This window comes from Chionomys nivalis, chromosome 7 (assembly GCF_950005125.1).
Source record: "Chionomys nivalis chromosome 7, mChiNiv1.1, whole genome shotgun sequence".
Lineage (NCBI taxonomy): Eukaryota > Metazoa > Chordata > Mammalia > Rodentia > Cricetidae > Chionomys > Chionomys nivalis.
The window spans coordinates 33,548,576-33,568,981 of record NC_080092.1 but is presented as its reverse complement, the minus strand read 5'-3'; the positions used below and the strand labels follow the sequence as shown (position 1 = coordinate 33,568,981).

At 48.9% G+C, this 20,406-nt stretch overlaps 1 protein-coding gene across 1 annotated transcript in view; it reads right to left on the bottom strand.

Annotated features, from left to right (window-relative positions):
• The window catches only part of Col23a1 (collagen type XXIII alpha 1 chain), a 289,084-nt gene that overhangs the window by 14,063 nt on the left and 254,615 nt on the right, over nt 1-20,406 (bottom strand). Inside the window, exons 6-14 of the mRNA XM_057775017.1 lie at nt 16,260-16,286; nt 14,752-14,778; nt 13,298-13,324; nt 6,901-7,017; nt 6,019-6,054; nt 4,688-4,714; nt 3,039-3,092; nt 1,840-1,902; nt 1,379-1,423 (exon numbers count right to left, since the gene is read on the bottom strand). Coding sequence (XP_057631000.1) covers nt 1,379-1,423; nt 1,840-1,902; nt 3,039-3,092; nt 4,688-4,714; nt 6,019-6,054; nt 6,901-7,017; nt 13,298-13,324; nt 14,752-14,778; nt 16,260-16,286 — 423 coding nt within the window. The remainder of the gene's footprint in view (nt 1-1,378; nt 1,424-1,839; nt 1,903-3,038; nt 3,093-4,687; nt 4,715-6,018; nt 6,055-6,900; nt 7,018-13,297; nt 13,325-14,751; nt 14,779-16,259; nt 16,287-20,406) is intronic.

The following is a 20,406-nucleotide window of genomic DNA, read 5'->3' as shown; positions in this document are numbered from 1 at the left end:
CTTTTAAAAATGTGTAAATAAGACAACCCCAATCACTTCTTCTAAGACACTATGTTGACCAGTGGAGGCTGGTTCCACCATATTGACTGAGTCAGGGACTCTCAATTCAATCTAGAGCTTGCTGATATGGCTGGTCTTGCAGACCAGCTTGATCTGGGGATCCTGTCTCCACCTTCCTTTGAATTGTGTGTTGGCCACCATGCCCATTCACTTGGTTGTCATGCTTGCTTGGTAAGTGCTTTTGCTGAGCCATTTCCCCAGCTCCTGGAGGACAGGGGGAGTAATGGTCTGGGAAAACATAGCCAGGAAAAGGATGCTAGCATCAGCATAAAGACATGTCCACACCATGCAGGACAGTTATCCAGGGAATGTAAGGAACATGAGAAAGGAGAGGGCCCCTCACTCTTACTGGCTTCCACTCTGATCTCTCGCAGGCTGACATATGGGAATTTTCATAGCAGACAAGGCCATCTGCAAAAGGAGCTGTACTCTGTCTGAAAAATGCCACAGACCAGATTGCTAAAAAAACTGCGAATGAACTATACCTCAAGTCTAACCTCCTTGTGGCATATGTGTAAGAAGTCCTATGATCTATGATCTCTCCTGATTGCCTTCTCCAGCTGCAAGCCTTCAGTGTACAAAAAGAAAAGGTCTCTTCAAGGACAGACAAGATATTCCAGCACGTGATTTTCCTAACGTCTTAGTTTAGTCCTAGATTAAGTAGCTTTAAAATGCCAGATCACATTATAGCTGACCTCTGAAGTCAACGCACTCACAGCCACAAACCCCAACACAGGTACATGGATACATACACAATTAAAAAATAACATTGTAGTGGATGTCAAGGTCCAGGGTGTACCTGAGTAGAGTCACTCAGGCTCTGAGGGGGCTCCTTAGGCTAGACTGATGGCAGCATTGAGTTACATTTCCAGGTGCCTGTGACACATGAGTTGGTTACAAAAGATCTGGGGTGAGGGGCTGGAGAGATGGTTCAGCAGTTAAGAACACTTGCTTTTCTTGCAGAGGGCTTGGAAAAGCAAGACCGTCCCAAAGCAGGCAAAGTCATGCCTAATGATAAATGGAAGACCAATGTTTGAATATGCAAAGAAGATCCTAGAGGAGTATACAGCTGCCTGGGAAGGGAGAGAGAGCTCTTACTTAACAACAAGTGGGATTCTTCCCTTTATACACCCATATTTTAATTTTCACTGTAGGCATGTGTTATGAAAAATTGTACAATCACTAAAATTTTAAGAAACAAGATGCCTTGGGCTTTTTGCTTCACTAATCCTTTGGGACTTTGTTGGGGACAAAGTCTTCTGAAGCTACTGGGACCTTGGATCCAACTGGTGTGACCAGAAGGACTGCTACTACTTACCCGGGGCCCTGTGGTTCCGTCTGTGCCTGGGTGGCCCGGCTCTCCCTGTGGAGACACATGGATGCCTACTGGTGTGTGAGATTCTTATATCCTATCTCACCTCTGGCCCCTTCTTTCCCAAAGAGTCCGGGGCCCATATGTTGGGGCCTCATAGCCTGCATTATAAGACTATCCTTCCACACTGAGTAGTAGTGGAGATTCTGAGGCCCATGAGCCCAAGACAACAGGATAGCTGACCCCAGAGCTAGGCCTGAATGAGGCCTTGTCACTGGCTCTGAATCATGGGCCACCCTCCCTTAGACTACCCTACTTGTGAGTCATAGGGAACCCCTGGCCCAGGCCCTCTGGGACTCGCTTTTTAAAAGTGCAGATTAAGGGGAGATCACACTGTCCCCTGGTGACTGGAAGACAGTGTCAATGGCCCTTCAGGTCCTGGGCAGAGAGCACTGTGGTATCATCACCTTCAGTCCTGGGGCACCGTCCACTCCATTCTCTCCTTGGGGCCCCACATCCCCTGGCTCACCCTGAAATGGAGAAATTATCAGTGAAAGCAGGCAGGGGCGCTAGCCTGGGGCCCCTAGACCTTGTGCTCGGGGCACCTGGTGAACGTGGTCCTTCTGGGCTGGGGAATGGAGCTTGAGGCTCTCTCTAGCCCGAGGGATTTAGGACCACGACCATTCCCTTCCCGTCTGGATCTTGGGGTAGCTCAAGAGACTTTGTATGTGTTCGTGTGTGCAAGTACACACGTATGTGAACGCACATTTATATGTGGAAGTCAGGGAAACTCTGAGTGTCACTCCTTAAATGCCACTCATTGTTTCTTGGCTTTTGTTTTTGACACAGGATGTATCTCCCTTACCTGGAACTTGCCACATAAGTAAACGTGGCAGCCAATGAGCCCCAGGGAACTGTGGGTCTACCTCCTCAGTGCTGGGGAGCTGCCATGCTTGCTTTCTTAAATAAGTAAATTTACTTTTTAAATTTAGCTTTTGAGACAGTTCTGGCTATCCTGGAACTCTCAGAGATCCACCTGCCTCTGCCTTTGGAGTGCTGGGGTTTAATGGATGTACTATGACACCTAGCCTCCCTTTAAAAATGTGGGTTCTGGGGATCAAATTCATGTCCTTAAGCTTCCAAAGCAGGGATTTTACTGATAGCCATCTCTTCTTTTTTTCTTTTCTTTTCTTTCTTTTCTTTTTTTTTTTTGAGTCAGAGTCTCACTTTATAGCTCAGGCTAGCCTCAGACTCAGATCCTCCTGCCTCAGCGTTCTGAGTGCTGAGATTATGGGTGTGTACCACCACGCTTGGTCCAAGAGACATTTTGGAGGCAGGCTGGCTAGTGCTTGGTGGCACTGACAAAGGGTTTGGGGAGCAAGGTGTGAAGAAAACATCCTGTTCCCAGCTTGGCACTAGGCAGAGGGTGGAGGGACTAAGGTGGGGACCAAGAGGACTTAGGATAAGGGGAGACAGATGGACTAAATGAGAAGCCAAGCTGCTGGCTAGGTGTCTAGGGTGCCCATGCTTCCTCCCTCTGGCCTGCCCTGGGAATTGGCCCATAGCCCCATAGGGTGAAAGTGCTGGGACAGGGGCATCTCTAGGTAGATGGCAACTTTGGAGGGTGGGGGGTGGCAGACTTTGAGGAAGAGGGTTGTATACTTACCTTGGCCCCTGGGGGTCCAGGGAGTCCTGGCTGGCTGGGCATCCCATCATCCCCCTGAGAAGATAACAGCTGAAGTCATCAAACTTTGACCACACCTTTGAGTGGTCCAGCTGGCCCCTACCTGCTCTAGACTCACTGCACACCTGTCTGGTCCAGTCACTCGCAGCAGGCACTGCCCACACTTAACCCTTTATAGCAGGGTTAGGTCAGAACCATCTCAGCCCCTACAAGCAGCCTAGAACCAGCTTCAGGAGGTTTCAGCAGACACAGGGGATGGACAAGTGAACAGGAGCAAATTCACTCATTCACCAAGCAGCTGGTGAGCATCCCTTAGGGACTAGAGCACACACGGTCCCGGATCCACGGACACGCGAAGTGCTTAAGTGCTGGAGGGAGACCGTGGGAAAGGCACATGGAGAGGGACCTGGGCACAGCCTTCTGGAGCATGGGGCGGTTTTGCTGAGACTTGGATGGGAAGAGGTACCAGCTTGTCACAAAGTGGAGAATATTCCAGGTCAGTGATTAAGTGCTGAGTGAGCTTGGGGAAGTCACTGTTTTTTAAGATGGGGAGGGGATACCCCCAGCTCCAGACGGATGTTGGGGTATAGCAGGTTAGCTCACTGCAGGCCTTTCTCCATCCTCTGTCTGAGTGCCCTGCATCCTGCACAGAGACTTGAGGTTTCCTTCCTACTGCAAGCACTGCCCAAGCCCAAAGAGGAGACCCTGGCATGGGGAGGGACTTCAGAAGTGAATGTGGCTGAAGACATCTGATCACGCGAAAACCTGTAAAGCTACCCTCGCTACAGCCAAGAAGCAATCGAGAGGCCCGGCAGTGGGGGATGAAGCATGAATGTGCACTAGACAGAAAGTACTAGAAAGTACTAGTTAGGACAAGAGAGTGAGCAAGCTAGGAAAGGTCACAAACTTTTCTAGTGCCAGTATGAAAACACCGAGTGCTAGAAGGTTTTGTCCAGACCGAACTGTGGAGAAGAAGCTGCCAAGGCAGTGTGGGGATCAGTGACTGCCAGGGGCTGGGGAGGAGGATGGGTGAAGAGGTGAATGTAGGGTTTGTGTGTGTGTTGTCTGTCTGTGTGCATGTGTATACATGTGTGGTGTGTGTACATGCGTGCACACACAGATAATAAAGTTGAAAACAACAACAACAATAACAAAAAACCAAAACCAGAACTAGGCAGCAGTAGCTCACACCTTTAATCCTAGTACCCAGGAGCCAGAGGCAGGTGGATCTCTGTGAGTTCAAGGTCAGCCTGGTCTACAGAGTGAGTTCCAGGACAGGAAGAGCTATACTGAGAAACTCTGTCTCGAAACACCATCACCACCACCAAAGTCAACCAATAAAACAAACAAACCCACAAACAAACAAAACAACCTCCCAAAACCAGAAACAACAACAAACTCAAACAGCCAAGGTGTCTCATGATTCAACCTCACAGTCTGATGTGAGGTCCAGACAGGAAAGGTCTGCCATGCCCCGATTTAACTGTGAGTAAACTGAGCCCTAACACTCAGTGACCTGTCTCTCCTTTGAACTGAGTCTCCTGACCTCACCCCCGCAGTGTCACTGGGAGAAGTTGGGAGAAGAAGGTGGGGAGTGAGGCCAAGGGGAAGGAGGGGCACTGAGTACCCACCTTTGGTCCTGGAGGTCCCTTGGGGCCCTGGCAAGAAAAGAAAAGAGGTGTTAGATGAGGGGTGGAGGCAGGGAGGTCAGGGCTTGAGTTCAGAGTTCAAGGTCATCCTTGGCTACATAGTGAATTTGGGCCCAGTCTGGGATACACTTTGGCCTATGGCACAGCAGAATAGAGATAGGCAGGAAAACTAAACTGAATACAGGGAGAAAGAAGATGGAGTCAGGAAGATGCCACGTAGCTACTAAAGGAGAAAGACACTGGAACCTTACTGATAGGCCACAGCCTTGTGGTGATACACAGATTAATAGAAATGGGCTGATTTAAGATATAAGAGCTAGTAGGAATATGCCTAAGCTGTTGGCCAAGCAGTGTTGTAATTAATGTAGTTTTTGTGTCTGGGTGGTAGGGAGACTAAAGTGCAGTCTCTGACTACAAACATAAAATAATAAAATGATAACAATAAATGAAATAAAAAAGAAAACCCAAACCCAAACAGCAAACCCCGCCCCCCAAAAAAAACAAAAGAAGAAAATTCTGACACATGCCAAAACTGGATACACTTCAAGGAAACTGTGCTAAATATGGGGGAAAAGCCATCCTCAAAGTTCTTTGTGAGGCCTGGAGAAGTGGCTCAGTGGTTAAGAACTCCTGGGTCTGTCTCGTCATTTTCCTTTTATCAAGGGTGACAGCACATCCCAGAGCAGGCGTCACGAGAAGTAGAGATGCTCAGCCAAGTTCTCGGACAGACGGAACAGTGGCTGTGTCAGGGCTCCAAAGCTAGCAGGTGATCTGTAGACTCTCGCCCAGGAAGGAAGGTTCTAGAACTCTGTCCAGGATGGGCACAGCCTGTCCACATCCCCATTGCCGGCGGAGGGATGGGCACACAAGCATGTACACCTACAGAATCCTGGTGTGTGTTATAGACTCAGAGTCACCATGAGACACGCACCCCGGGTGTGTCTGTGAGGACATTTCCAGAAAGATTCAACTGAACAGGGATGGTGCACTAAAAATGGGCTACATCGTCCCATGACCTGGGGTCCTGAACTGAATAACAGGATAAGGTGGTTGAGCACCCATTCATAACTCTGCCTCCTGACCATAGATGACACACTGTGACTGGCTGCCTCATGCTCCCGCCACCACGCTTCCTCACCATGATGACCTGTACCCTGAGACTACGAGCAAAATCCATCTTTTTTACTTGATGTCTCCTTTGCCAAGTACTTTGTCACAGCAGTGAGGAAAGCAGCTCTTACAGTGGAAAGAGACTTCCATCTCTGGGAGCCGCATCCCCGCACTCTAGCCTTGCAAACACCCCAGACACTCACCATCTCACCGTTTTGTCCAGGCTCTCCTTTGGGACCCTAAGGAGGTATGAGACAATAGCAGTGAGCGATCCAAGGATATCACATTAACTGAGTCTGAATCTCAGGACATGGGCAAGGGCTCTCAGCAGAGCAACCAAATTCACCTTCTTTCAACCCTGAGAAGTGGTTGTTATTGTCCCCACTTCACAGATGAGAAGTTTGAGGCTTTGGGAGTTAGGCACCTAACGTGACAGTGGATGGATGGGCCAGTTGAGATGACCTGCCCCGACAGGAGCCCCTGGTGGCAGTCTAGCAGAGATTCTGCACCGGATGGAAGGACAGATTGGAGTCTCTGGGCTAGGATGACAGGAATACTTTCTGTGGACTGGCCTCATATGGCCTTGGGGAGAAACTGAGGCTCATTAGTAGTGAGGAAGAGGGAGCAGGGAGAGGAACAGGGGTTGGTGGAGAATTGCTCGCCTGTGGGTTTCTGGGCTAGAGGTGGGGTGGGAATTTAGGCTGAGCATGCAACTCAAGGTTAGGGTCCATTCATGGGTCTTCCAGAGTTAGACTTGGGCTTGGGGTCAGGTTCAGGGGTAGAGTGTGGATAATAGTCTGAGCTGGGGCATGGGACAGGATTTGAGGTTAAGGTCCTGATTAGCACTGATTAGGGAAGCAGGTCTGTGTCAGATTTAAACATCGGTTGGTGTGAGGTCTGATATGGGCTGTGGATGGGCTTGGGGTTAGAGTTGGGTCTAGGATGAGTGTGTGCATCGAGTAACGGTTGGTGTTGGGCCTACTAGGAATAATGCTGGTTTGGAGTTGGTTCTGGGGATCAGGGTTTAGAGTGTGTGCCAATATAGGACCAAATCTTGGGGGCCCCAGTTCTGTGCCTTCTCTTACCGCTGGGCCTTGAGCTCCTCTGGGGCCATCTTTCCCAGTGTCACCAGGAGGACCCCGGGCCCCAGGTGGTCCAGGGGGTCCAGGTGGTCCTGCAGCTCCATCTTGCCCTTGGGCTCCCTGAAAGACATATGGTTTGACTTGACACAGAGGGCGAGGGTGACCGTGAGGGGTTCCAACTTCCAGAAAGGTTTTCTCAGATGGGCAAGCCCCATGCTTTCCTTTTTCCTAGCCCTTGAGGTGGGCACAAAGCTTAGATATTGGGCTCTGGCTGCTTCTTGGTAGCTGCAGGAGGGGACCTTGGTGGACCTTGCTGCCACCTTCTCAATATCTGAAGCCTGGATCTGTTGTTGAAATGACGTACGTGGGGTGGGTGAGACAGAGTGTCTCCTGCAAGAACGTCCTGGTTGATCCTCTCTTGCTGCATTAAAAGTGGCAGACATGCGTGAGTGGGCATGTATTTTATGCTCTCACACAACTGCATGTGGATGCCTGCGGCAGCTTTCTTTGCCCGACACGGAAGCTCTCAAAATATCCTCCCACAGGTGAGAGGCTGAGCCACGGGTCATATTATGGCAGGCCTCTCAGCAGTAAACAAAAAACAGGAACAGGCAATGACGGGGCACACAGACTTATGTCACACAAAATCTCTGACTCTCCACTCTACGTTAGTACCAGGTCAGACCTCAGGCATGCTGAACCCTGACTACATGGCCTGTACTGCAAGAAAGAAGCCCACAGTGATGGGCCATGGTGCAGTAGTTCCTGACAACCAAGAAAGGAAGAAGCCTTCCTGTAGAGTGTAGACGGTCTAATGTAGCCTCTATGACCAGCTGGCCAGGGCCAAGCCATCTCCCATCATGCAGATGAAGTGATGGGAGCCCAGGGGCAGTAATCATTTACTTAGGGCTATTGAACTAAGAAAAACCGAGCCTTCTTTTGCCAGGGCAACTGGTCTTTAAAAAATTAATTTTTTTTTCCAGACAGGGTTTCTCTGTGTAGCCCTAGCTGTCCGGGAACTCACAGAGATCCACCTGCCCATGCCTCCTGGGTGCCAGGATTAAAGGCATGTACCGCCAAGCCCGGCTTTATTTTTAGGTTTTCAAAAACAATTTAAAATTTTTGTTTATTTAATATATGTTTATGGGTGTTTTTCTTTTTCCTGCATGTATGTCTATGCACCATGTATGCCCGGTGCCCATGGAGGTCAGGAGGGAGCATTAGATGCCCTGGAGTTAAAGATGATAGTGAACAGCATGTGGATGCTGGGAATCTAACTTGGGTCCTCTGCAAAAGGAGCCAGTGCTCTTAACCGATCAGTAGTCATCTTTCTAGCTTCTAATCTTAGTTTTTTCTCATTGTGTGTATGTGTTTGTACATACATGGGCACACATATGTATGCATGTACATGTGCATGTGGAGGCCTGAGGTCGATGTTAGGAATCATCCACCTTATTCACGGAGGCAGGGTCTCTCGGTCAGAGCCAGAGCTGGGTAGATGAGCCTCGTCTTGCTAGCCAGCTTGCCCTGGGGATCTTGTCTGCCTTCTGAAGCTGGAATTACAGGTGACTGCCACACCCACTAGGCCCTTTGTTTCAGTTCTGAGGATTCAGACCTCGCGCTGAAACTGCAACTGGTCTTTTTCAGATATTCTTTTCAGCCTGTGTCTCCTACCCTTGCCAGGAAAGAGATCACCTCTCTCTAGCAAACTACACTCCTCAAGTTTCTCAACGAATGGCTGACAGTTCTCTATGGCCACCGCTCAGATTTCCTGCTCAGTACGGCATGGCCAGGGCCCTGATCAAAGAGTTCTAAGTTCAGACCCCAAATTAGCATTGTGATTAGGATATCCTGTCTCAGCAAAGATGAGTGGACATTCCTATTTCATTCAGTATTGAATCCAGAAGGATTCAATTCTCCCTCCTGCTGTTCATTTGCTCAGAGACTCCAGATTGGGCGCTCCTGGTTTGGATTCGAGACAGAAAGGATTTTTTGGCCCCTATACATGTTTTTGTTTTTATTTTTTGAGACAAGGCCTTACTATGTAGGCCTAGCTCTGGCTGGTTCAGAGCTTGCTTTGTAGACCAGGCTAGCCTTGAACCCACAGAGATCTGCCTGCTCTGCCTCCTGCTACTCAGAGTAAGGTATAGACCACCTTATTTCTTCCTGTAACCATCTCCCCTCTCTCTCTCCAGGATTGGATGACTGAGGTCTGGCCCTGAAAACACGGGGTGAGTAGGGGTTGGGGAGCACAGCAAACCAGCAAACCCTCACTCAGCTGGTCTACCTTGAGGACATGGAGGTTGTACCCACGATGATCTCTACTTATAAAGCCTGCGTTGAGCCGTGGGAAAACCATCTAGATGGCAAACAGGTGGTGTGGTCAGGAAGTAGGGGGAGAGGATTGATTGCAAAAATCACAAACAAAGAGCCAGCTACTGCAGCCCAGAGAAAGGCAGTTTGTGGTTGGGTATGCCGAATGAACCACCACCCATTTCTCCACCTCTGTGATGGGCCAGACCAGACCAGACTAGACTAGACTAGACTAGGATGGCATGCAGCAGGTATGACGCTGGGTCCACACTGTGTGGAGCTCCTAACAGGTGTGACAGTTGTTGCTTCCTGCTTCTTAGAAAGCTGCTCTCAGAAGCCTCTCTAGGAACCCCCTGCCAAATTTAGGAGGAAGCTCCAGGATGCATGGGAAACCACCCATAGTTGCTTCCCAGCTGAGAGGGAACAGACACACCAACAACCATGTGAGGGGCGTCGTCACCTGGACCCACAGAACACCCTGCTTGCAACCATAAGGGAGACCTTAGCTAACTCTGGGGACCCTGAGAGATAAGGGTAAATTCTCCTTTCAAGTCATTATGTCTTTCTATGGGGAGGAGTTAGTCCACAGATGGCTGGGTCGACATGACAGGAGGCAGGGTATCCCTGGGAAGGCAAGGAACTTGGGAAGAAACGTTCTATTTGGTGAACTCAGGACCAGAGATGGCTCCTGGTCATTGCAGACTGGACAACCCTATCAGGAAGATTAACTTCCATAAATCCCATCTGAAACCAGTATTTCCCCCCAGCAGCCACAGAGTAAGGGGACTATCCTTTATTGGACTTCAGAGAAATCTCACCGCCTCTGTAGCCCCGGTCCTGATCTCTGTCAATGGTGGGATAAGGGTTAGCTCTGCCCATCAAAACTCAGTCTGATTCATCCCCTGCCTGCTCCTGCTCTTGTTATCACAGAAAACACCCTGCGATGTGGGCCCTACTGATGTCATTTTATAAAACCTGGGCTCTGAGCCTTGAAGTTGCAGAGCTGGGTCTTGCTTGCCTACCCTGAGCACAAAGCCCCAGCTCATGTGCTCTGCCCTTTCTCCCTCCCCTCTTCTTCTGCTGTAGACAGTGTTCTCTGGGTCCAAGCAGCTCACTCATTCTCCACCTAATCCCGCCCCAAGGTCCCAAACCTTCTTCCATGTGACCCAGTCTTTCTTTGGGCAGCTAATGCCTACCACTTAGTCTCTGCAATCAGGGTACTCTGCCCAGGACATTCCAGAAATGGTGAGGACACCTTATCTAGGGTTACTTAAGTGCTCCTCCGCCAAGACCCACTTTTAGAGACCACCTAAGATTCTGCACGTTTGTGAACCGGAAGATGGTTTGTAAACAGCTGATGATCCCAGCTGTACGGAGAGGGTACAAGAGAACCGCTGAAAAGAAGACGAGGGAAATCATCAAATAGCCCTTCATAAATATACAAAGCAAATTGGAGAAAATCAAAAGAGATGCTTGGTTATGCCGAAAGGGCAACACCAGTAGAAGGTCTTACTGCAGAGAAGATCAACCTGGCAGAAGAAAGAAGGAAGCTAAAGAGCAAATGAAGAGGCAATCTGCAGACAGCAAAACACCACAACTATCTGTGCAGGGAGGGCAAAAGAAGAGCGAAGAAGGATGGAGAGCTGTATATACAGGGTGAATGCAAAGAGGTCAAAGAGGCTAGACTCCATAATAAAACACATCTTGTCTATGAAGCTATCAGATGGATAACTGCCAGATGTGCTCCTCAGATTCGGGTGATTAAAGATGGGCAAGACCATTTATTAATGGGACCAGGGGAAGTAAAGCAAAGATGGATACAATACTTTGACACCCTATACCATGACCCTAATGCTGTCAGCATAGACTACAACGAGAAACATTTTGACAGCCGCTTGAACACCAGAGACAATGGGGAAATATTAAATATTGACAGGAGTGAGGCAGAGGAAGCTATCAAGAGAGCGAAATGCAGGAAGCCCCCAGGAGTGGATGACATCATGGTGGAGGAGCTGGAGGTGGCTACAATAGGCTCAGGGGCCGAGGCACTTTTCAGACTCTTCAGAGAGATTTGGGAACACAAAGAGATTCCCACCGAATGGACGGACTCAGTTATAATTCCCACACATAAGAAGGACAAGTTGGACTGCTCAAATTACAGGGGCAATAGTTTGTTGTGCCATAGCAACAAGATCTTCTCCTCCATTATCCTGCAAAGGATCAAGGGCAGAACAGAGGAAATCCTAGCAGAGGCCCAGTGCGGGTTCAGAGCTAACAGGAGCACAATTGATCAGATCTTCACTTTGAGGCAACTGGCAGAAAAATACGAAGAATTTGGAAAAGACTTATATGTCTGCTACATCAGCTTCAGGAAGGCATTCAATAGCATCTGGAGGAAAGGACTTTGGGAAACAGTGAGGTTCTACAGGTACCCAGAGAAAAATCATAAGAATACTAGAAAATGCCTATAAAGAGACCTTTGAATCAGTCAAAGTCTGTGGAGAACTAAGTGGTCAGTTGAAGACAATTGTGGGAGTGTTGCAGGGGTGCGTCCTCTCACCACTACTCTATAATATATTCCTGGAATTAATAATGGCAATAGCCCTGGAGGACGAGGAGATAGGCTTGCAGGTAGGTGGTATGCGAATCAATAATTTGCGTTTTGCCGATGATACAGCACTGCTTGCTGAAAGTCCAAATGAGCTGCAGGCCATGGTAAATAGAGTGGTGGAAGTCAGTGAAAACCTTCTATGAAAGCAAACATCTAGACGACTGAGATACAACACATGGGAAGGGCGCACAAGGATTTTAACATTGCAATAAAGAATCAGAACCTCAAGCAGACAGTCAACTTTGTCTATCTAGGAGGAAACCTCAGTTCAAAGGAGGGAATTTTTCAGACATCAAGATAGGGATAGTGAGGGCTGCACTCCAGGCACCAGGAAAGGTTTGGTCAGCAAGAGACATAACGACAACAGCAAAATTACAGGTATATGAGACTCTTGTCTTGAGCTGCGTTCTTTACAACTCCGAAACCTGGACAATGAAACGCTCCTCAGAACAGTGGCTGAACGTGTTTGAGAAGGCGTGTCTCAGGAGGATTCTAGGTGTCACACTCACTAACACAGGCTGTGCAATGATGACATTGAGAAATATCTCTATCTACAGAAGGAAGTAAACTACAGGATACAGCAACGGCACCTGAGATTCTTCAGTCATGTTATGAGAATGAATGACGGCAGATACCTGAAGACAGCACTGCTTGGGGGAGCATGGGATAAGGTGAAGAGGAAGGCCCAAAACATGCTGGACAGACAGCATAAAGGACAACTGTGGGGCCTTGGGTATAACAATAACACAAGCACCTAGGATAGGAACAACTGGGGAACCTCCACAAACGGGCTGCCCATGCATGCTCAGGCATTGCTGGGGCATAAATGATGATGATGATGAAGATTCAGCACAAGCACTTCTTTCTAGGTTTCTGGACACAGGTGGGTTGGAGGGGACACCTGTCTCCTGTCCCTATGCTGAGTGCTGCTGTCAACTATTGACATTTATGGTTATAATGAATCTTCACAGAACTCGCTTTGGGAGGGTTGGTGGTGGCAGCTGTCATCCCTCATGGCTGAAGGATCTGAAGCTCTGGGGAAAGTGACTTGTCAAGGTCATGGGTCTGGTTGTCAAGGTCATGGGTGTAGGAGGTAACAAGACTGAGCTCTGGGATAAGAATTCCAGACCTCAGGACCTTAACTTTCTCCTGAGTGCCAGCTGTCTCATGAGATGATCAGCATCTGGTTGTGACCAGGGCAATCCCCACTGCCTGGTCACCATGGTGACAAGCATGACAACCAGGACATCTGCCAGATACTGTCATCTGTGTGGGAGGGAGCAGCCTCAATCAGGGGAGGGTACCTGGAGGTTTCCACGGCAGGACAAAGGTGGAGAGGAAGGGCTGTCCCACTCGCCTGTTTCTGGAATAAACTGTGGTAAGCTGGGACCCCCAAGAAATGCTAGAAATGCCTTATTACAATAATGTTAAACAAACCATGTGTAGTGGATGAGGGAGGTGGTGCTCCATTCTTACCCGCGGGCCGAAGTCTCCTGGTGCACCCTGAGAACCAAACACAGGGAATGAATGACCACTGATTACAGTTATTTCTCCTCATTTCCTCTTGAACCTTCTCTCTGTGCTTGGCATAAATTCCAATGAAACAATAGGCAGGCCTTCTTTTAAACCTTCATCTCCAATGAGGTTAAGCAGTATGCCCAAGGTCACACAGCTGGCAAATTGAAGTTGGGGAGGGTCCCATGTATGGCTGCACCCCAGACATTCAAGATCCCACACACAGTGTGGCCTCTGGGACAGTTTCTTGCACTGTGTCCTCTTGCAATTCCTGAGCCCTGAACTAGTGAGAGATAATAAAGCCGTGAGCTTTGACACGGTGGGTTATGCAGCAACAGATACAAAGGAGCCTGTTTCTCTTTGATCTCAAAGCCCTGGAGTTGTTCCTACAGCTTTGGTGGCATCAGTCAGAATCAGCCAGGAACACAGTCACGGTACCTACCCATTGCAGCAGCGTCTCATCTACCCACCAACAATGACCATTCAGACCTTGACCTCATGAGACCTCCCCATAGCTCTGTGAGGCTGCCTTTATACAGAGGGACAAACTGAGCCCCTTGCAGCTGAGCAAAACTACACAGTGGTGGATCTGGACTGCTGAGAGGAGGTTCCGAGCTACCAGCTCCTGTGTCTTTCCATGACATTTTCAGCTCTGTTGGCAGCTAGGGGCACGGATTGGTTTGTCTCTGAGTGGCCACATCACCCAGGCACAGCTGCATGTGGCCTCTGAGCCCTGTTCTGGCCCCTCTTTCTTCAGATTCCACCATCATGTCCACAGAAATCTCTTCTACTCCTTTCCAAGGAACTTGGTGGGTCCTATGTTTAATGCCAAGTACCAAAGGGGCCATTGCCCAGAGCTGTCAGATTTCATGTCTAGAAGCATACAGTCCCTTCAAGGATAGTAGCCCTTTGGAGTCTAGGCTCCATCTATTTATCAGTGAATGGGCCATCTATTTATATATCCGTCTGTCTATTTATTCATCTACGTACTAATTCATTCATCTTCCCACCCATCTACCCACCCATCCACTTACTTCACGAGGGGCTGCCAAGATAACCCTCTCCCATTTGTGTCTCTAAAGGGGTGTCTTCCCCACAGAGGACTTCATCCACCATCATCACTTACGCTCCAAGCTCTCTGGGCACCCTGCTCACTGCAGAAACTGCCTTTGTTTTGGTTTGCTGGGACACCATATACCAGATCCAACCCTGTCAGCATCTGGTATTTGAGTATGTGACCCTTTTTAGAGACAGGCATTGGCTTTGCTTGCTCCACTCTACAGAGGGGGCATTGGAGGTTCAGGGGCAGGGGGCTGAATTGCTCAGTTTACCACTCTGGAACTCTGAGGTTTGGAGTTGGCTGCTGGCATCCTTCATTAGTGCACAGTATCCAGACAGCATCCAGCTGCACTCACCTTTTCCCCTTTGGGGCCCGGAAGTCCCTGGGCAAGGAAGACAGAGAAAGAACAGGCGTGAGTGAGGTGAGTCAGGCTGGCTCCACTTCTGGCTGACCCATGCCTGTGAGGGCAGGGGGACACGTGGGGCTAGCAGAGCTGCGGGCATCTGAGTGGACACTACACAGGCCTGTCAAATTGTCCTGTCTCCTGGACTCTCCACATCTGCCCTCAGCGTGATGAAGGTGAGGGTTTGGGGGTCAGCAGCGAGGGTCCACGGGCATCCTCTGAGCAGGAAAAGGGTGCATATGCTAGTTTTTCTGCCTAGAGGGCTCACATAGTCCATGCTTTGTCTTTGCTGGCGAGGAGGCCATGGTCCAGAGTTGCCTTCTATTCTCTAGAATACTTGCCTTTAAGAGCAGTGGCCCCTTGAATTTTAGGCTCCACCCATCTGTCCTTCAATAGGTCACCCACCCACCCACCCACACATTTATCCATAAGTCACTCTTTTCCTACCTCCCATTTATCCATCTATGTACTCATCTACCTGTTTCCCCACTAATTTGTATCCATTCATGCATGAATGCGTGCATCCATCCATCTACTCATTTATCTATTCCACTCATCTATTAACCTTCTCATCCACTCACTTATCCATGCACTCACTCATTTGCCTACTTCCCATCCATCCATCCATCCATCCATCCATCCATCCATCCATCCATCTATCCACCTACCTACCCATCTATGCACCCATCTATCCATCCTTTCAACCACCCACTCATCTGTCTACCCATCCATTAATCCATCCATCCACCACCCACCTACCAGCACACAGATCTGCCTACCCGTTCACCTACACCCCGTTATTTATTTAACTGTGCTTATATTTCCCTGTGCACCTTGTTCATCTGCTGAGGATGCCTGTGGACCGTGGACTCCTGGCACAGGTATTGAGAACTTAATATCCTGACGGCCATCATGGAAGTCTTGAGAATGTGTTAGACATTCTGTGTCTAGGGTCTGTTGGGATGGACTTGTAGGCTTTGAGCACTGACTAAATGCTGGGGTCTATGCTACCCTAGTTCCCTAGAACTCCCTAACACCCCCTAGGAGAGGTTCTTAGGGGCAAGAAGGGGAAATAACATCTCCATGGTTACTTAATCAGCAGATGGTGGAGGTGGATTTGAAATCACATGACAAGCGGATTTTTCTTTTTTTTCCTTTCTTTTCTTTTCTTTTTTTTTTTTTTTTTTGAGACAGGGTTTCTCTGTGGTTTTGGAGCCTGTCCTGGAATTAGCTCTTGTAGACTAGGCTGGTTTTGAACTCACAGAGATCAGCCTGCCTCTGCCTCCCGAGTACTGGGATTAAAGGCGTGCGCCACCACTGCCCGGCTGATAAGCGGCTTTTTCTTGCTATACTATAGCTGCTGAGCTAACTTCTCAATTTCCTGAAGTATCCCATGGTCACTTTACCCCCACAGTGACAGCCCTACCCCAGGACCATCTGGTACTGTTGTAGTGACTTACTGGCTTGCCGTCCAGACCCAGAGGTCCCTGTAACATGAGAGAGAGAGAGCAAGTGTCACATACAGGAACATCCCTTCCACATCTTAGGACCCCAGTGCATTATATACGGTGACAAGTGACAAGAAAGCAAAGCCTGTCCTGAACCCTGAGGGCACATCCCATGTGGCCAGGGGAGGGCAGTTGTGTGTGGTCAGCCATTCAGAATCCCCTTCTCTGATAACAGAACCCCAATTCTTCTCTAAAGTCATCTCCGTCATTAGGTGGGACTGTTGAGGGCAGGCAATGACCATGCGCTTTTACAAGGTGATAGGTGCAGGCCTGGGATGCAGGCTGAGCCATGAGCATCACGCTTGGGACTTCAAATGGTGCTCTCAAGGGGAAAGGGGTTCTTTTCTCCCAATGGAATTGAACCAGGGTTTCTTACCCGTCCCCCCGTTCCCCATGTTGAGAGAGAGAGAGAGAGAGAGAGAGAGAGAGAGAGAGAGAGATCCACAGAAAAGAAACAGAGCTGAGAGTCCAAGAGAAAGACAGCGCTGAGGGCTTGCAGCTGTAGTCCTGCAGTGGTCCTGCACACTTCTGCACACCTGGGTTTCCCTTAAGCCAATGCAACTTGGGTAGCTGTCACTTAGATTCTGCTGTGGCATGTGACAATAGCAATAAGGGCTGAGATTTCTAGACAATATTGGGGCCAGAGCTGACAGTAGGGTACCTTAGGACCACTGGGCCTCTGTGGTGTCTGCAGAGGGCCCCTGACCCTAAGGGAGACCCTTTGCCTGTCTATCTACCTGTTTACTGAACAGATCTCACCCCAGAAGGATACAGCATGTGGAGATTCTGAAGACTAGGGTTGCTCGGTCACTGCAAGTCCCTGTCTTTGTCACTATGGTCCCCTCACCCCCATATGTATGTTGCTTTTTTTTTTTTTTTTAAAGAAATATTTCAGTTTAAATGAACTTCACCTTTCACCTTTGACCCTGGGATCATTGCCTGCAGTCCCACCCTTCTAAGTCTTTGCACACACCATCCCCCCGCCTGGCTCACCCTTTTCTCTGCACATCTTTTCTTTACTTTTTTTTCTTATTTCTTTTTTTTTTTTAACTTTATTTAACTTTATTTCATGCGCATTGGTATAACAATGTCAGATTCTTTGGAACTGGAGTTACAGACAGCTGCGAGCTGCCATGTGGGTGCTGGGAATTGAACCTGGGTCCTCTAAAGGAGCAGTCAGTGCTCTTAACCACTGAGCCATCTGACCAGCCCTCTTTACTTTTTTCTTTCGTTAAGATTTATTTATTTTATGTATATGCTATTCAGTCTACATGTACACCTGCATGCCAGAAGAGGGCACCAGATCTCATTATAGATGGCTGTGAGCCACCATGTGATTGCTGGGCATTGAACTCAGGGCCTCTAGAAGAGCTGCCAATGCTCTTAATGGCTGAGCCGTCTCTCCAGCCTGTTTGCTTGTTTTCGTTTTTTGAGACAGGGTTTCTCTGTGTAGCCCTGGCTGTCCTGGAACTTGCTCTGTAAACCAGGCTGGCCTTGAACTCACAGAGATTCACCTGCCTCTGCCTCTTGAGTACTGGGATTAAAGGTGTGTACCACTACTCTCTCTAGCTTGGTTACCTTCTCTCCCATAAAATCTTCCAGGTTTCTCTACATCCTAGAGAGGGTCATCTGTCCTTGTTCCTGGCAATATAGCCTGGTGGTTTCAAGTGACACACGGTTAATGTGTGTTCTGCGTGTCTACCACAGCCAAGAAAAAAAGTTTCCACCCCTGACTCTTGAGCCCATGAGTGAGGCCTGATGTGGAACATGTGGCCAGGGAATGCTTGGGTCAAACATTGCTCGTCAGAAAACCTGAGGTCCAGGCTTGACTGTAGCTCAGTTGGTAAAGTGTTTGCCCAGCATACACAGACCTCTGGGTTCAATTCCCAGCACCACGTAAACCCCAGGCACACCTGAAATCCCAGTCTTCGGAAAGTGGAGGCAGGAGGATCTGTAAGTCTAAGGTCATCTTCAGCTTCATAATGAGTTCAAGGTCAGCCTGAGCTACACAGGACCCTGTCTCAAAATCTGAAATTTTATGTTGCAACACGAAGCCCAACCAGTGGACTCTCTCACGTGGTGAAACTTTGCTTCATGCACACAATTATTTAACATACTCCATTAACAGCAGGCTCTGGGCATAAGGTAGATTTGACATGTCATGTCGGCCGTTTTTGTTTGGACTGGGGTCCTATCCCTGTAGTAGCTCATCATACACATGCAAATACAGGTCAATTATCCTTCACCCAAAAGGCTTGGGACACATGCATTTTGGCCTTTTCATTTTTCCTTTTTGCATTTTGGAATGTTTGCATTTACATAATGAGATATCTTGGAGATAGTCCCAAGTGCAAACATGCAATGTAAATATTCCATTACATTTTATTTACATATTATTTACATAATTTGAAGGTAATTTTGCATGCTATTAATAATTCTGTCTCCTAAGAACAGTGTCACGCTGTAGAATTTTCCAGATGGGGTGTTATGCTGACACTCAAGAAGTTTCTGACTTGGGAGCACTTCAGATTTGCAGGTGAGGGCTGTCAACTTGTCACAGGAGGGAGGAAGGAGAAAAGAGACAGAAAATGGATGAGCCCTGGCACTTCATAGCCAAGAAGGAGCCGTGTTCAGCTTTGGGCTGGGGGTAGCAGAAATGGTTAGGGAGAGCTACTTGGGAAAAACTACTTGGGGACTAGGATCTAGTTTGGATGTGGTGAACATGAGGGGAGGGAGGCAGTGTGGGCAGAGAAGGGCCCAACTAAAGCAGGGTGTGCTGGGGTCCTGATCTTTAGGACAGAGCATCCAGTCATGACCTGCAGAGGTGGTTCTGGGCTCATCTCTGATGAAGCCCGGGTAAGAAAGGTGTCCCTAGGCTTCTGAATAAACTCCCCTTCTGGGTGAGTGTTTGGGCCTCTCGGAGACTGCTGGGTGGAGGGCGGTTAATGGCAGTCAGTGGCCACTGAGGAGCGGGCCCCGTGGTGGTGGTGGTGGTGGTGGTGGTGGTGGTGGTGGTGGTGGTGGCGGGGCTGAGAGGTAGGCAGAGGAAAGAACATCCTGCTTTGTAGTCAAATGAACCTGCCTGACTCGATGACCTGCTTGTGAAGTCCCTAGTATCCTGCAGAGGATGGGAGTGGGAAGGGGAGGGCTGAATTGCTCTGAGCTGTGGAACGTCCTAGGGAGACTATTCATTTCTCCTCTACTTTCCTCAGACTGATGCTCTATGGTCCTCTATCCCGTTGACTTGCCCATGGAGAGATTTTTGGGGTTCAAGAAGTTTGAGGAAACACTTATTTTACTCTGTAGAGAAGACTTATTTCCCATAAGCCGTGTTCAGATCTAGTTGTTAGGTTTTTGAGGTGGCAGTTTTCCCAGTCTCATGGGTGCCCCTGTCCCCCATCTCAGGGCCTGGCTATGAGGCTATATGGGTTGTTTGCAAAGTAGGCATTTCCACGGTCTGGAAAAGGGCCTAAGCCTGGCTCTGGATGAGAGAGAAGAGAGAGAGAGAGAGAGAGAGAGAGAGAGAGAGAGAGAGAGAGAGAGAGAGAGAGAGGCCTCAGGGAAGGACTAGGAGATGGTCTGGCTAATTCCAGAACAGATCTGGCTGTTGTGTGGTCAGGCTAGTTAGTTAAGGCAGGACAAAGTCCAGGCAGACTGGAAGGACAGAGCTCCTGACTGGCTGGACGCTCTAGGCAGTAGGATTAGGGGCTGGTGTCTTTCCCATCAAAGCGACCCACCCTTGTCTCAGACAATGGGGAACCGACAGTTACTCCCGCCCTTCTTGAATTTCCTGCTAGAAATACCAAGGAGTAAAGTATCCCGAGCCTTGCTCGGCCTGGGTTCAAATTCCTCCTCTGATCCACACTATCCTGCCTGTGGGAATCCCTCTCCTTCCTGATCAAAGTCGCAGGATCCACCAGAGGCTTTCACCACCTTCTGCCCTCCGTGAAACCCCACAGCTGTTTACAAGTCTCAGTTCTGCTTGAAGTCACTTTTCCTCGAGGAGATCAGCTGGCTCCCGGATGTTTCTGGATGTTCGAGAAGCAAATAAAACCACAGGCTGCACATGAATCACGAGCAAAGCCCCAGGCAGACTCAA